The sequence below is a fragment of the Coenobita brevimanus genome, chromosome 26 (genome assembly GCF_032717465.1).
Source record: "Coenobita brevimanus isolate Jiangsu-jjx chromosome 26, ASM3271746v2, whole genome shotgun sequence".
Lineage (NCBI taxonomy): Eukaryota > Metazoa > Arthropoda > Malacostraca > Decapoda > Coenobitidae > Coenobita > Coenobita brevimanus.
The window spans coordinates 5,813,473-5,827,624 of NC_136979.1; the positions used below are offsets into that span (position 1 = coordinate 5,813,473).

The window sequence follows — 14,152 nt, forward strand, 5'->3', positions numbered from 1 at the left end:
ATAAGCATATTTTTCTAAACAAATGGTAAATGCCTCTAAACTCTAACAAAAAACAGGATCTGTTATTGTGCACCATGCATACAAGTTTCTCTCACCTGCATCAGCAATTGGAACACAACCCAGGTGAGTGCATACTCCTATCACCACAAGAAATTTCGGGTTGACGCATCGGGCATTATCATGCTCAGGGTCACGCAGACTAGCAACATCAACGGCAGCCTCGGTTGCAATCTCCTCATCTGTTCTGAAAAGAGATAAAGATGCAAGTGAGACAAGGCTGCATGTAAGCCTGTCAATTTCAGAACAAAATTACATACAGGTGGTCCCCTACTAACGAAACAGTAACGTTCCAAGAAACTGCTCATAAGTTGATTTTTTTGAAAGTCAAAAATGCAATTAATAAGTCAAATATGCAATTAATACACCTAACCAACTGTACATCACAGCCTGGCCAAGCCTACCTTAAACATCTTAGAACACTTACATTAGCCTACAGCTGGACAAAATCATTAACACAAGGCCTATTTTATAGTAAAGTGTTGAATATCTCACTGTTATTTGGTGAATACTGCACTGAGATTGTCTAAGTTCGCGTGCGATGGCCATTACGGGCTAGCTGCCTTCATGCTCGGCAGTAACATTTTCATCTCAAGAGTTATTGCCTTCCTCTTTTTCTCACCAGTAGCAGGAGAAACAGATGAGCATTTCATAGACACGATGGATGCATAAAACACAATGAAGATACAGGAGGGTATTAAAATGAATAAATAAATAAATAAAAAACACAGAACACTGTAGAGAAGGTTGATTACACTAGCAGGCACGAGGCAGACTAAGAGGTTCTGGCCCAGGACTATTTCCCATGAGCAGGGTGAGAATCTCAAACTTATATGTTCATATACGTGTAAGCTATTCATATAATTTTACTTAAATAAATGCTAATGTCTTATATGTTGCCTAAAGTTATACAATGAAGTGAAAGTTATTGTACATTGCCTATTTCGTGTTTCAATATTATATTTTTTCCGTTATTACTGGGGGTGGCATTGCGAGGGGTAGACCAAAAAATATCTGAGACGAGGTCATTAAGTGTGACCTCAGGGTTAAGGAACTGAACAGGGAGCTGCCATAGATTAAGCAGCATGGAAAGCAACCATTAGGTGACCAAGGCCGACATGTGCAAGCATGTTGGAGCCTTCAAAAACGAAACAAGTACTGAACATTTGGTGTCATCATCCACCCAATGTAGAGACGCCTATGATCTCTACACTGACTGACAAGCCAAATGGTTTCCTGTACCTAGGAAACCATTTACTATGCTCAATGGCAACTATATAAACTGTGGTTTTTGGCAGGGTTAAGTGTCCCCCAAATTCCCCTATCCAAAATCACTTATCATGGCAGTTGTTTCAGAGAGCCTCGGAGGGTCCAATACCTGCCCAGAACCCCAACCAAATGGGAAGATTTGCATGACCGTGTGGAACGTGAGAGGTGTGAATGAGGAAAGCAAGATGGTGGAAGTGGTGAATGTGTTCAAGAGTGCCAGATATGTCGTGATGACACTGTGTGAAACGAAGATGATGGGGGGGGGGAGTGAAGGAGAGGGAGGGTGTGAAATGTGTAAGATCAGGCATGAATGGGTGAGGAAGATGCTCAAAAGGCGTTGCTTTGTTGATGAATAAGGTGTGGCAGAGTGAAATGAAGAGACTACTAATGTGTCAGCTCGAGGCATATGTATGTCAAGTTCAAGTGTGAGAACGTGAAGGTGGCGGTGATTGTACCGTATGCACCGTATGAGGACAGGAATGAGAGAGAGAAGACAGGTTTTGGGATGAGCTGGATGAAGTAGTAGGAAAAATGCCCAGGAGCTATACAGTGATCGTAATGGGTGATATGAATGGAAGAGTAGGCACTGGTAATGGGTGATATGAATGGAAGAGTAGGCACTGATCCTGAGGATAATGCAATGGGTTGTAATGGAGTACCTGGAGAAAATGATAATGGGAAGCAACTAAAGGATATGTGTCAGGAGAGGAGGTTGTGCATTTGTAACTCATATTTCAAACACAAACATGCACATAAATATACATGGTTTACGGGGAACGAGGATCGTGTTGAAAGATGCCTGATTGATTACGTGCTTGTAGAGAGGTCGATGCTGGGAATGGCTGCTGATACGAGGGCCATGAGAGGAAGATGTGGAGGTCTGTCAGATCATATGATTGTGGTATGCAAAATTAAGCTGAGAGGAGTGAGGTGGATCAGGAGAGAAAGGAGCAGTCAGGGAGAAAACACAAAGTTGAGAAGCTGAAGATCAAAGAAATGGCAGATGATTATAGGACCAAAGCTGAGGAGTTAGAATCAGTGAACCGAAATGAAATGGATCTGGACAGCCTGTGGAACGCATATACGGAATGCTTAGTGCTAAAGTGGTGTGTGATGTGGCAAGAATAACAACAAAGAAGAAAGGTACGTTATGGTGGGATGATGAGGTTTAGAGAGCAGTGGAGGCAAAGAGGAAGAAGTGGCTAAAGTGGTTACAGAACAGGGGTTCAATTGAAATAAGAACTGAATATACTGAGAACAAGAAGCACGTACAGAGACAAATGAAGAGGAAAAAGAAGGTAAATGATGATCTGGGAAGAAAAATGAATAAAAACTACTCTGAAAATAGGAAGTTATTCTGGAAAGAGGTTTGGAAATGTAGTAGTGAAAGTGGAAAGAAATGTGATGGTGTGAAGGATGTAGGTGGTAGATTATTACCCCATAAGGATGACGTAAGGACCAGATGGAAAGAATATTTTGAAAACCTGACAAATGAAAACAGAGAGAGAGCAGAGCGGCTATAAACATGATTGATTTTGGGGGTGTGCAGAGAAGGAATGCAGTGCCAGGAGACGTGAGACTTGCACAGGTGAAGAGTGCTGTGAAGCGGCTGATAAATGGGAAAGCAGCTGGGGTTGATGAGATGCAGAGATGATTAAGTGTAGTGCAGAAAGTGGAATGAAGTGCTTGTTGGAGATACGTAAGAAGGCATGGATGAGTGAAATTGTGCCAGTAGCGTGGAAAACGGCTGTGATTGTCCCCCTGTACAAAAATAAATGTGAGCGAAGTGAGTGCAAGAATTATTGTAGCTTAAGTTTATTGAGCGTGGTAGGGAAGATATAATGAAGAATTATTATAAAGTAAGAGAGATATCAGAAGTCCTAGTGAGTGATGAACAGGGTGGCTTTAGGAGTGGCAGAGGATGTGTGGATCAGATATTTGCAGAAATGGCTTGTGAGAAGGACCGTAAAGTGTTTATGGCATTCATGGATCTAGAAAAAGCATACAACAAAGTGGGCAGAGAAGGATTGTGGAAAGTTTTGCACATGTACGGTGTAGATGGTAAGCTGCTAGGTGCCATCAAGAGTTTTTATGATGGTAGTGAAGCATGTGTAAGGATTAATGGGCATCTAAGTGAATGGTTCATGAATGGTGTGGGCGTGCAACAAAGTTGTGTGATGTCCCCAAGGTTGTTCAATATATATATGGATGGGATGATGAGAGAAGTAAAAACACGAGTAATGGAGAGGGGGATGGCGTTGGTAATAAATGGTGATGGATGGAATATCTCAAATCTGTTGTATGCTGATGATGCAGTAATGCTTGCCAATACTAGACAAGAACTTGGTAGGCTAGTGCAGAGTTTTGATGATGTCTGTGAGTGTGGTGCCTTGAGAGTAAATGTAGAAAAGGTTAGTGATGGTTATTGAGAGAGTTGGTGACTCCAAGTGCGATGTTACAGTGAATGGAGAGAGACTGGAATTGGCGAGAGTTCAAATACCTGGGTACAGTGATAGAAAATACAGAAAAATGTGCAAAAGAAATGGAAAGTAGAATGACACAAGGAAGAAAAGTTGCTGGTGCAATGAAGGCCCTGATAAGAAACAGAAGCTTAAGTGTTGCAGCTGCACAAAGCTTACATGAAGGAGTGTTAGTGCCAACTTACCAGAATCGAAGAGAGTGTACCGAGATGGTATGGTCATGCGGAGAGAATGGATAACAATAGACTGGTGAAAAAGGTATATCTGAGTGAATTTGAAGGAGGGAGGAGGCGAGGTAGGCCAAGGAGAATGTGGAGATATATGGTGGACGAGTGTGTGAGAAAGAGAGGTTTGGAAGTCGGTGAGGCTAGGGAACTGACAAGAGATCGAGTTGGCTGGATGAATGTTGTGAGAAGAAGTGCATGATCAGGGATTTGGCACCCCTTTTTAACGTTACAGCATCCGGATTCACTCTTTCAGATACATTCATGTGAAGCTACAGAACGTGATGAATGTTTTTGGTGTATCTGATAGAGCCAGGATTCCAGGGGCTTGAATGATGAGTGAATGGAAGTGTGCCCCATTGGACTGGGCAAATTTGGGCTTTCTGGACACTGCTATTCCTCATCCTGCCCTGGGGTGGAAAAGGAGGTCTGGATGATGATGACAATAAACCATCACTTTTACAACTCATATTGTGGTAGGTGGGGGTGCTCACCATCAACTCAATCGATGTAGTGCAGCTCTCAGGTATCTGCCCTTTCCTATCCTCCATCCTTCATTCCTTCCATCCTCTTCTGTCTTTCCTTCATTCTTTCCCTGTCCTTCTGCCTATGGGTGACATTACACTCCCTCTTCTGTCTTTCTTTCCTCTTCCTTCTGCCTATGGGTGACTCTACACTGAGTGACAAGCCAAATGGTTTCCTGTACACCAGGAAACCATTTATTACGCTGGGTGGTAACCAGATAACCAAATTTTCGCGCCTGGTGGTTTAGTGGGTAATTATTGCGCTCCAATCGGATTGAGCCAATGAAGGTTTATATCCAAGGGGTAGTTCAGGTTGATTGCTCATGTAATGCCACTCAGGGATGAGTGAGGCTGATCACTCTCATCTTAGATGTCAGGACCAACTGCCTAGCCCCGGGCTCCTACGCTCCTCATGGGGCACTGTAGGATTGGATGATGGATGGATGGATGGATTACTCAGAAACTGGTATACCATACTTGCTAGGTAAGTTGGTAAGTAAATAAATGACGAGGAACCTTCCTGATATGGAATTGTCCCTGAACCAACAGGCTTGCTGCCTTCATGCTGGGCAACTGAGTTTCATCTCAAGAGTAAATGCTTTCCTCTTCTTATCACCAGTAGCAGGAGAGAGAGAGATGGGCATTTCGTAGACATGATGGATGCACAAAACACAACGAAGATACAGGGGGTTATAAATAAATAAATAAATAAATAAAACTATCGTGGCATTAGTTTACTGCGTGTGGAAGGGAAGGTATATGGAAGAATTATTAGAGAGAAAGTAAGAAAGATATCAGAAGTCCTAGCGAGTGATGAACAAGGTGGCTTTACGAGTGGCAGAGGCTGCGTGGATCAAATATTTGCAGTGAGAAAGATAGCAGAGAAGGCTTGTGAGAAGGATTATAAGGTGTTTATGGCATTCATGGATCTAGAAAAAGCATACAACAAAGTGGACAGACAAGGAATGTGGAAAGTTTTGCACACGTACGGTTTAGATGGTACGCTGCTAGGTGACATCAAGAGTTTTTATGATGGCAGTGAAGCATGTGTAAGGGTTAATGAGCATCTAAGTGAATGGTTCACGATCGGTGTGGGTGTGCGACAAGGTTGTGTGATGTCCCCATGGTTGTTCAGTATATATATATATATATATGGATGGGGTGATGAGAGAAGTAAAAACAAGAGTAATGGAGAGAGGAATGGCACTGGTAATGAATGGTGATGGATGGAATATCTCAAATTTGTTGTATGCTGATGATGCAGTGCTGCTTGCAAATACCGGACATGATCTTGGTAGGCTAGTGCAGAGTTTTGATGATGTCTGTGAGCGTTGAGCCTTGACAGTACATGCAGAAAAGAGTAAAGTGATGGTTACTGAGAGAGAAGGTGACTCCCAGTGCGATGTTACAGTGAACGGAGAAAGACTGGAATTGGTGAGAGGGTTTAAATACATGGGTACAGAGATAGAAAGGAGAGGAAAATGTGCAAAAGAAGTTGAAAGTAGAGAGACACAAGGAAGTAAAATAGCTGGTGCAATGGAGGCCTTGATAAGAAACAGAGGCTTGAGTGTTGCAGCTGCACGAGGCTTACGTGAAGGAGTGTTAGTGCCAACTTTAACATATGGATGCGAGACAACAGTGTGGCATGAAAATGAAAAGAGTATGAGAAGTGGAGATAAGACTGCTGAGGAATGTATGTGGAGTACAGAGGGTGGATAGGATACAAAATAATGTGATTCATGAAAGGCGTGGAGTGAGGAAGTTGATGGAAAGAGAGTGTACTGAGATGGTATGGTCATGTGGAGAGAATGGAAAACAAAAGAGTGGTGAAAAAGGTACACCCACTGCAAACTGATTTAGGACATACACAAAGAATTGCTATGGGAGAGTTGTCTGTCTTTGCTTTGTGTTTCCACCTCTACCAAGTGAATTTTGGGGGCAAGAAGTAACTGGTAACTCCTCTGGTGTTGGCGGGATACGGTAAAACGCTCAGCACGTCAGTGCTTGCCCAGAAGCGGGTGTGGGAGTACAGTAAAACCTCGATATAACGGACTTCAATAGACCGGAATTCACTTTTATTGGGGTCGAGGAGCTACCAGACTAAATTCCTATACAGTACATACCCACAGTACGTGAGTTTATGGACGGCATAGGACGTCACGTACTAGGAGTTTGCATACTGTGAATACATGAACTTATGGGAAAAATTACATATGGGTGGCACCCCCCTTCAAGGGCAACCCTTAACCCTTTAACCGCGGGCATTGTTTTGCCCCGACTGGCCTGTCCTGCAGGGGTTCCAGCCAAAATGTAAACAAACTTTAAACCTTTATAACTCTGCACAGAATAAATCTAGAGCAAAAAATAAGGTACCATTAGAAAGTACTAACCTTCGGTTTTGCAATGATGTAGGTTTCATGATTTCGTTGACTATCACTGGATGGGCAGTGCCGTTAGAAGTGAGCGATCTAAAATCACTATTTTTCGCTCACACACCATTACCTTCGCTCACACACCATTTCCTTTGCTCACACACCATTACCAAATGCCAACCTCATTCTGATAATAATACTATAAACATATATGAACACTGCACATACGATAAACACCCACTCTGTGTTCACTGAGGCAGGTAAAGGGCACTGTAATTGCCCGCACTTCACTGCCACATCAGCGGTGTTGTAATCACTATTTTTCGCTCACACACCATTACCAAATGCCAACCTCATTCTGATAATAATACTATAAACATATATGAACACTGCACATACGATAAACACCCACTCTGTGTTCACTGAGGCAGGCAAAAGGCACTGTAATTGCCCGCACTTCACTGCCACATCAGCGGTGTTGTAATCACTATTTTTCGCTCACACACCATTACCAAATGCCAACCTCATTCTGATAATAATACTACAAACATATATGAACACTGCACATACGATAAACACCCACTCTGTGTTCACTGAGGCAGGTAAAAGGCACTGTAATTGCCCGCACTTCACTGCCACATCAGCGATGTTGTCACTCACACAGCTGGACAGATACTGATGCGTGTTGGTCAGGGGTGGGGTGGGGGGCCCAGGGGGTGGGGGGTGGGGGGCCCAGGGGGTGGGAGGAGGGAGGTGGAGGTCGGCTGGAGTGGAAGAACTTAATAGCTACTCTCCCTTGAAACAATTGGCGCACGGAAAAAACGCGGGGATTCAAAATATTCACAAACATTCGAGAATGACACCCGCGGTTTGGTCCAGTTTTTGCAATGTCATTCTGGGATGACACCCGCGGTTAAAGGGTTAAGACACCTTTCAGACCTAAATATGTAAGACATATTACCTAAGATAACGTAAACCAACAAGATTATGGCTTTACTAGGTAAATCAACAAGGATATGGGTTAACTAAACCAACAAGAATATGGCTGCTCACCTTCACACAAGAGGACAAAAGGCGTGATGGAGGGAAGAAGAGGATCTGAGGCAGGATGAGGCACCAAGCGTGCATCTCCTGCATCACCCACCACACCACCTTCCTCACCACTTTTGTCACCAGCACTTTCGACACTTTCACAACATAATGCACTCACTTCGTTCATAAACCCTTCAAAGTCTATTTCTGACACCTCAGACATCGAATCAGCCTCTTGACCCTCCTCAGGATATGGCTCTTCTGATGTTGAAGGGAGTGATTCCTCACTTTGTTCAAGCCAAAGGAAACGGGTGATGAGTGTTTGCTTCCGTCTGTTTACTTCCTGGGTGTGCTTGTCGGTGTAGTAGTGGAAGGTTCTGTCCAGTGGAGACATCACCTCCACTCGCAACTGAGAGCGTTCGATGTCCTTGAATTCTTCCTTGATTTTATCATGGGCACACAGTACCCTGCTGATCTCCATCATGGTCAAATCTTCACTCTCCATCACTGGTGTTGCTGCCTTTTCTGCTGCTATCTCCTGCTCTCCATCGGCCTCGTCCACTCGCTGCACGACTTCCTGGGGATCCTACTCTGCTGCTGCCGAATGTAAACCTCTGATCTCCTCCAGTGAGACAGCCTGAAACCCAGGCACAGCTTGTGCACTTGTGAGAGTGGCTGCCTTGGCAGCAGCCAGGGACTGAAAGCTGAAGCTGGTTGTGCGGGTGCTGTGCGTGGTGAGGATGAAGCGGGTGAAGCAGGTGGCGAGTCCAAACAATCCTCGCTATCCATGACATCACTCCCAACTGTGTTCAAGTCAAGAATTGCCTGCAGTTCCGTCTTGCTACGGAGGTGATCATAGAGGCGTTGGTGGTATAGCTGCTTGACCGTTGCAATCGACTCCTGGTCTAGCAGTTGGATGAGAGAGGTCGTTCTTGGGGGCAGAAAAACGATCTTGCTTTCCATGCTGAGGTCTTCTAGCCAGGTTGGATGACATGGGGCATTGTCGAGGACGAGAAGCACCTTGAAGGGGATGCCAAATTCCCGGGATTTAGCCTTGGCATCAGAGATGAAGTGCCACAACAGCCACTCGGAAATGACGCCACTCGTCATCAAGCCGTTGGAGTTGCTGTACCAGTATACCCCGCTGTCATCCATGCAGCGAAGATTCTTGTAACATCTGGGGTGTGCTGCGGCATGCACCACAACAGGACACATCTTGTGTCAGCCTGATAAGTTCACGGTGAACATGACTGTTATCCTGCTTTTGTTGATTTTTCTCCCCCGGGCCTGGTGCTGTTGCTTACTGATATAAATACACTTCAGCATAGCCTTGTAGTATAGGGATGTTTCATCAATGTCATAAATTTGGTCCCTGCTGTAGCCGCCCTCGTCGATTATCCCCTTTAAGATGGCTGGATAATCCCTAGCCGCCATTTCATCCGCTGATGCACGCTCCCCCGTGAGGCGAATGTGAGGTAGCTCCTTCCTCTTCAGCAAGCAGCAAAGCCATCCCACAGAGGCTTTAAATGGTTTCTTTACAGCAAGCTTCAGAGCTGCAGCTTTGTAGAAAATCTTGGCCTGGTCCCTGATGTAGCGCCCATTCAGTGGAACTCATTCCTCAGGATAAATGTAGCCAGTTACCACTCCATAAGAATTATAGCCTGGTTGGTCAGCCTGCTTCTCCTGTCCAATGCCGCCGTCCCATATGTCTTCAAAGTCTTCTTTATGGCCTCCCTGTTAGCCCATATCGCTCACACAAACGATTCTGCTAAGCCTAGTTCCTTGCCAATGGCCGTGTTACCCTTCCCACTCTTCTTCATGGCATGGGTGATGCACTTCTACCTGGAGGAGGGGCAAACATCCTGGCTCACCAAAAAAATAGCCTCAGAGTACACAGGGACGTAGCTGGAACAGCGAGTGTACGCTCTGTCCGCATGTGTTTCCTCTGCTGGGACTCTCACCATCCTCCAAGCGGCGCACATGGACATCACGTGCACAGCATCAACGTCACAAGGTGGGTGGAGCATAGGTAACCATTATCGCTTCTTGGGGGGCAATGTCACGTATTCAAGGTAAACCCGGATTTGAGCCACTCTTTGCCGCCTTTCTCGCTTACAAGGAGTTCAATTTGCGTACTATATATATATATATATATATATATAAAAAAAAAAGTCCTCACGTACAAGGGGGATCGCGTACTCGGAATTCATGTATTGTGAGTATGTACTGTATATCGGAAAAAGTCCGATAAAGCCAGAAGCAGTCCGGACTGCCTGACCACTTCAGCTAGGTTCACCACAATAAGGTAAATAAAAGACATGTTTAACAGTGTATAGTACAGAATTATTATATACATTAAGCCATTTGATTAATGTAGTGAAGTTAAAACACCACAATGATAGTCAAAACAGTTTAAAAACCGTTCATACGATGCGGACTAATGTCTCATATATTGGAAAAAGTCTGGATTAGCAGGAGGAAGTCCAGATGTCGCATTTATCAGAATGGTTTGGCCCCCAATTAGTCCATTATAGTGAGGTCTTACTATATATGTTCCCGTCGCTCCAAGCCTGCACTTCCCTCTTTTTTCGTATGCATTACTGTTTGTCCTGTTATTTTCCTAGAGTCGCATTGTCATGCCTGGAAAGTACTGCTAAAGGGATGATAAAGTCCGTATCATTGCATAGAGGCAGGATAATGTCCCTAGCAACACGATTTGTGAACGTACTGGATGCGCAAAGTCAACTGTCATGAAGATCCTTGCTGCAGTGCACAGCCTGCCACCTGATGTCGTACCAGAGTGGTGGAAAGAAGAGGGCGACTTCCAGAGGTACTGATACGCTTCTGAAGAGGGAAGTAATCAAGAATCCTCAACTGATAGCAGAAGAATTGAAGAGAATGCATCCCCAGCTGTTACAAGATGTCTCAATTTGAACTATTCAACACCGCTTGCAGAAGGAGCTGGGTTTGCCAAGCTGCACCGCAGCCAAGAAACCGCCTCTCACTGACCGCATGAAGAAGCAGCACATTCAGTTTGCCAAGAAGTATGCATACTGGACATCAGATGAGTGGAGGAAAGTTATGCTTTCCGATGAAAGCACATTTCAAGTGTTCCAAGTGAGTTCAGCGGTTCTGCTCTGCCAAGGTTCGTCGCCCTGCCTCCCATAGTCTATATGACCCTGCTTACACAGTGCTGACTGTTAAGCACCCACAATCAGTAATAGTATGGGGGTGTATCTCAGGTGAAATGGGAACAGGAAGCCTCTACTTTCTTCCTAAGAACTTGATGATGAATGGTGGCCGGTACATTCAAGTTCTGAAAGATCATTTGTTAAACTTTTTTGCTATTCATGGGTGCGATTTGTTCATGCACAATTCAGCTCCATGTCACAAGTCAAGAAAGGTGACAAAATGACTTCAGGATAATCAGATTGAGGTCCTCAACTGGCCTGGCAACAGTCCGGATCTAAATCCGATAGAAAACTGCTGGGCAAAGATGAAGAAAATCACGGCAGAGAAGAAGACACCCAATCTGGACAACTTCAAGACTGAATTGACAAATGTTTGGTGCAAAGAAATGTCCTCAGATTACTTTAGAGATCTAAGTGATTCCATGCCAAAATGCATCAAACTGGTCCTGAAAAACAAGGGACACATGATTTCATATTAAAGAATGACATTTCATAAACAAACATTGTGATATACTATGATTTCTGTGTTTTTTAATACCTTGTGGGGGGAGGTCCTATGTCAATTTGCAGTACCTGTATATCTGAGTGAATTTCGAGGAAGGCGGAGGCGAGGTAGGCCAAGGAGAAGGTGGATGAGTGTGTGAGGAAGAGAGGTTTGGAAGTTGGTGAGGCTAGGGAACTGACAAGAGATCGAGCTGGCTGGATGAGAGTTGTGAGGAGAAGTGCATGATCAGGGATTTGGCACCCCTTTTTAATGTGACAGCGTCCACACTGACTCTATCGGATATGTTTATGTGAAGCTACAAAATGTGGTGTGTGTTTCTGGCGTATCTGATAAAGCCAGGATTCCGGGGGCTTGAATGATGAGTGAAAGGAAGCGAGGCCCGTTGGATTGGGCAAATTTGGGCTGTTCAGGCATTGCTATTCCTCACCCTGCCCTAGGGTGGGAAAGGAGGTCCAGATGATGATGATGATGATGATGAATAAATAAAATAAAATTTAAAAATGCTGGCAACACAGAACACTGCAGAGCATTGGAGCATCGACCGTTTACATTAACAACTGCCCAGGCAGATTGTGACTCGGCTTGCTGATGCTGCTACATTGTACTGCATATTGCAAGCCCAGAAAAGATCAAAATTCAAATGTTGAAGTACGATTTCTACATCCATACAGTCAAAAAATCATAAGTCGACCATTCATAGGCAGGGAACCACCTGTATATGGTAATGTGCTTCCACAATATAAAGTATAGTAATTCTACCAAGAAGGAACAGTCATACTACTACCAGGTATATTTGCACAGTGCAAGCTGAAGCCAGTATAAATTTATGCTGCACTTGAGCAGCCAGTTTGACTGAGAAGCAGGCTTTGAGAAGCTTAAGGCTGAAATCTCATGCAATACATATCATCTGCTACTGTTATACAAACACTATAGTCATGTCCCAACATACACAAGGGTTAAGCTCCCATGGCCTCATCTAAAGCCAAAAACTGTGTATAGCCAAAACACACCACTTAACACCCCCTAAATCATTCCTAAACTTAAACATATATATTAATAGAATGGCAGAGTACAGAACACTTAATTCATAAAACTTTTTTTTTTGAAATACAGGAGCTAAAGTTAATTTGCAAATAGCAGTGAATATGGTGAAAGTTAAAGAAAAATTAAAACTGCCATCAGACAAAAATCTAATTTTTTTTTTTTTTTTTTTTTTTTTAAATGTGACTGACTCTGGGCATAGGCTTCACAGCCTGCTTTCAAGGCCCAGTAGTCCTCCTACGTACCGCACACCTCAACATGTCACCACTTCGGCGCTAACACCCACTGTCCATATTGAATACATGCTAGGGCTGTCTCATATACGACTGGTGTATTGATATTAGCGGGGATATTTTTATGACATGTCGGCGGGCCTTCTGGTAGATCAGTAAAGTCTGATTTTATGAAATTCAGATCCTTAAACTGTTCCTTGCCTCAGCAGGATTTGAACCTGGGTCTGTCAGGACTGCAGGCCAACTCTCTACTGATTGAGCCACTGCCTCCCCCAGAGTAGTACCTAATTACCTCACTCCCACTGTTTTTAAATGATACATGCGACAGTGACTGTGTGGAGTGGTCTGCGAGTGCAGTGCTGTTACTTTATGGGTTGGTGAACTCTTCAACAGACTTGGTCTAACCCTACCCAGTGCAAGGCATGGGTGCTTAACTAGATCACCATACTGCATTATCAGCCACTTACTGCCACCAGAGCACAATTTTGTAACTTATCAAAACATTTCATTATTGATGATTACCAGTACATTGTTGATAAGTTTTGGTTTCAACAGATTTTAACGCAATAATTCTTTGTACAACCAAGAAAATTAAACATAATTCATAAATGGCAGAGACGTCTATGAACAACACTGTCCTCGTCTGGCGGACGAGGCACTTGCAGGGTTACCAAAGCAACCCCCTGTACCTTGCCACACGTCATAATGGTGCAGCAGTCCACCACAATAAACTGCATGCCATAATGCATAGGCTTTTCATTCTGTTATCAAACACAAAGATGTTCGTTATTCATGAATGCTGAGCAGCTCTTTGCTACGAATATTTCCTAAAATAACTGATGAAGTGGTAAGTTTGGCTTTTAACATGTGTACAAAGATAATTTACAAATAGATGAGGTCTGTCAGCCTATCTGGCATGCAGCTACTGTAAGCATGGATGGTTCCTCCACACAACATTACCACTCTCATACACACTCACTGTAGCAATAAGGAAACTTGTAAGTAGATTCTTTCTAAGTAATACCACAAGATGAGCACCATCTTTAGTAAAGTGAATATGAAAGGATTTACGAAAAGCAATAAAAGTAGAAAACAGGATGATGATTTCTACCAAGAGCTGGTTGAAATGGAAACATATAACTAGTAGAGAATATGAATAAACTGGATAAGGCTTTTCAAAGTGAAACAGATGAAATTAAGAGGTAACTGTGCATGCAAACGGAA

At 43.7% G+C, this 14,152-nt stretch overlaps 1 protein-coding gene across 1 annotated transcript in view; it reads right to left on the reverse strand.

Moving 5' to 3' along the window:
• The window catches only part of RFeSP (Rieske iron-sulfur protein), a 44,461-nt gene that overhangs the window by 6,467 nt on the left and 23,842 nt on the right, over window positions 1–14,152 (reverse strand). Inside the window, exon 4 of the mRNA XM_080268149.1 lies at window positions 96–244. Within this exon, the coding sequence (XP_080124275.1) occupies window positions 96–244 (149 nt within the window). The remainder of the gene's footprint in view (window positions 1–95; window positions 245–14,152) is intronic.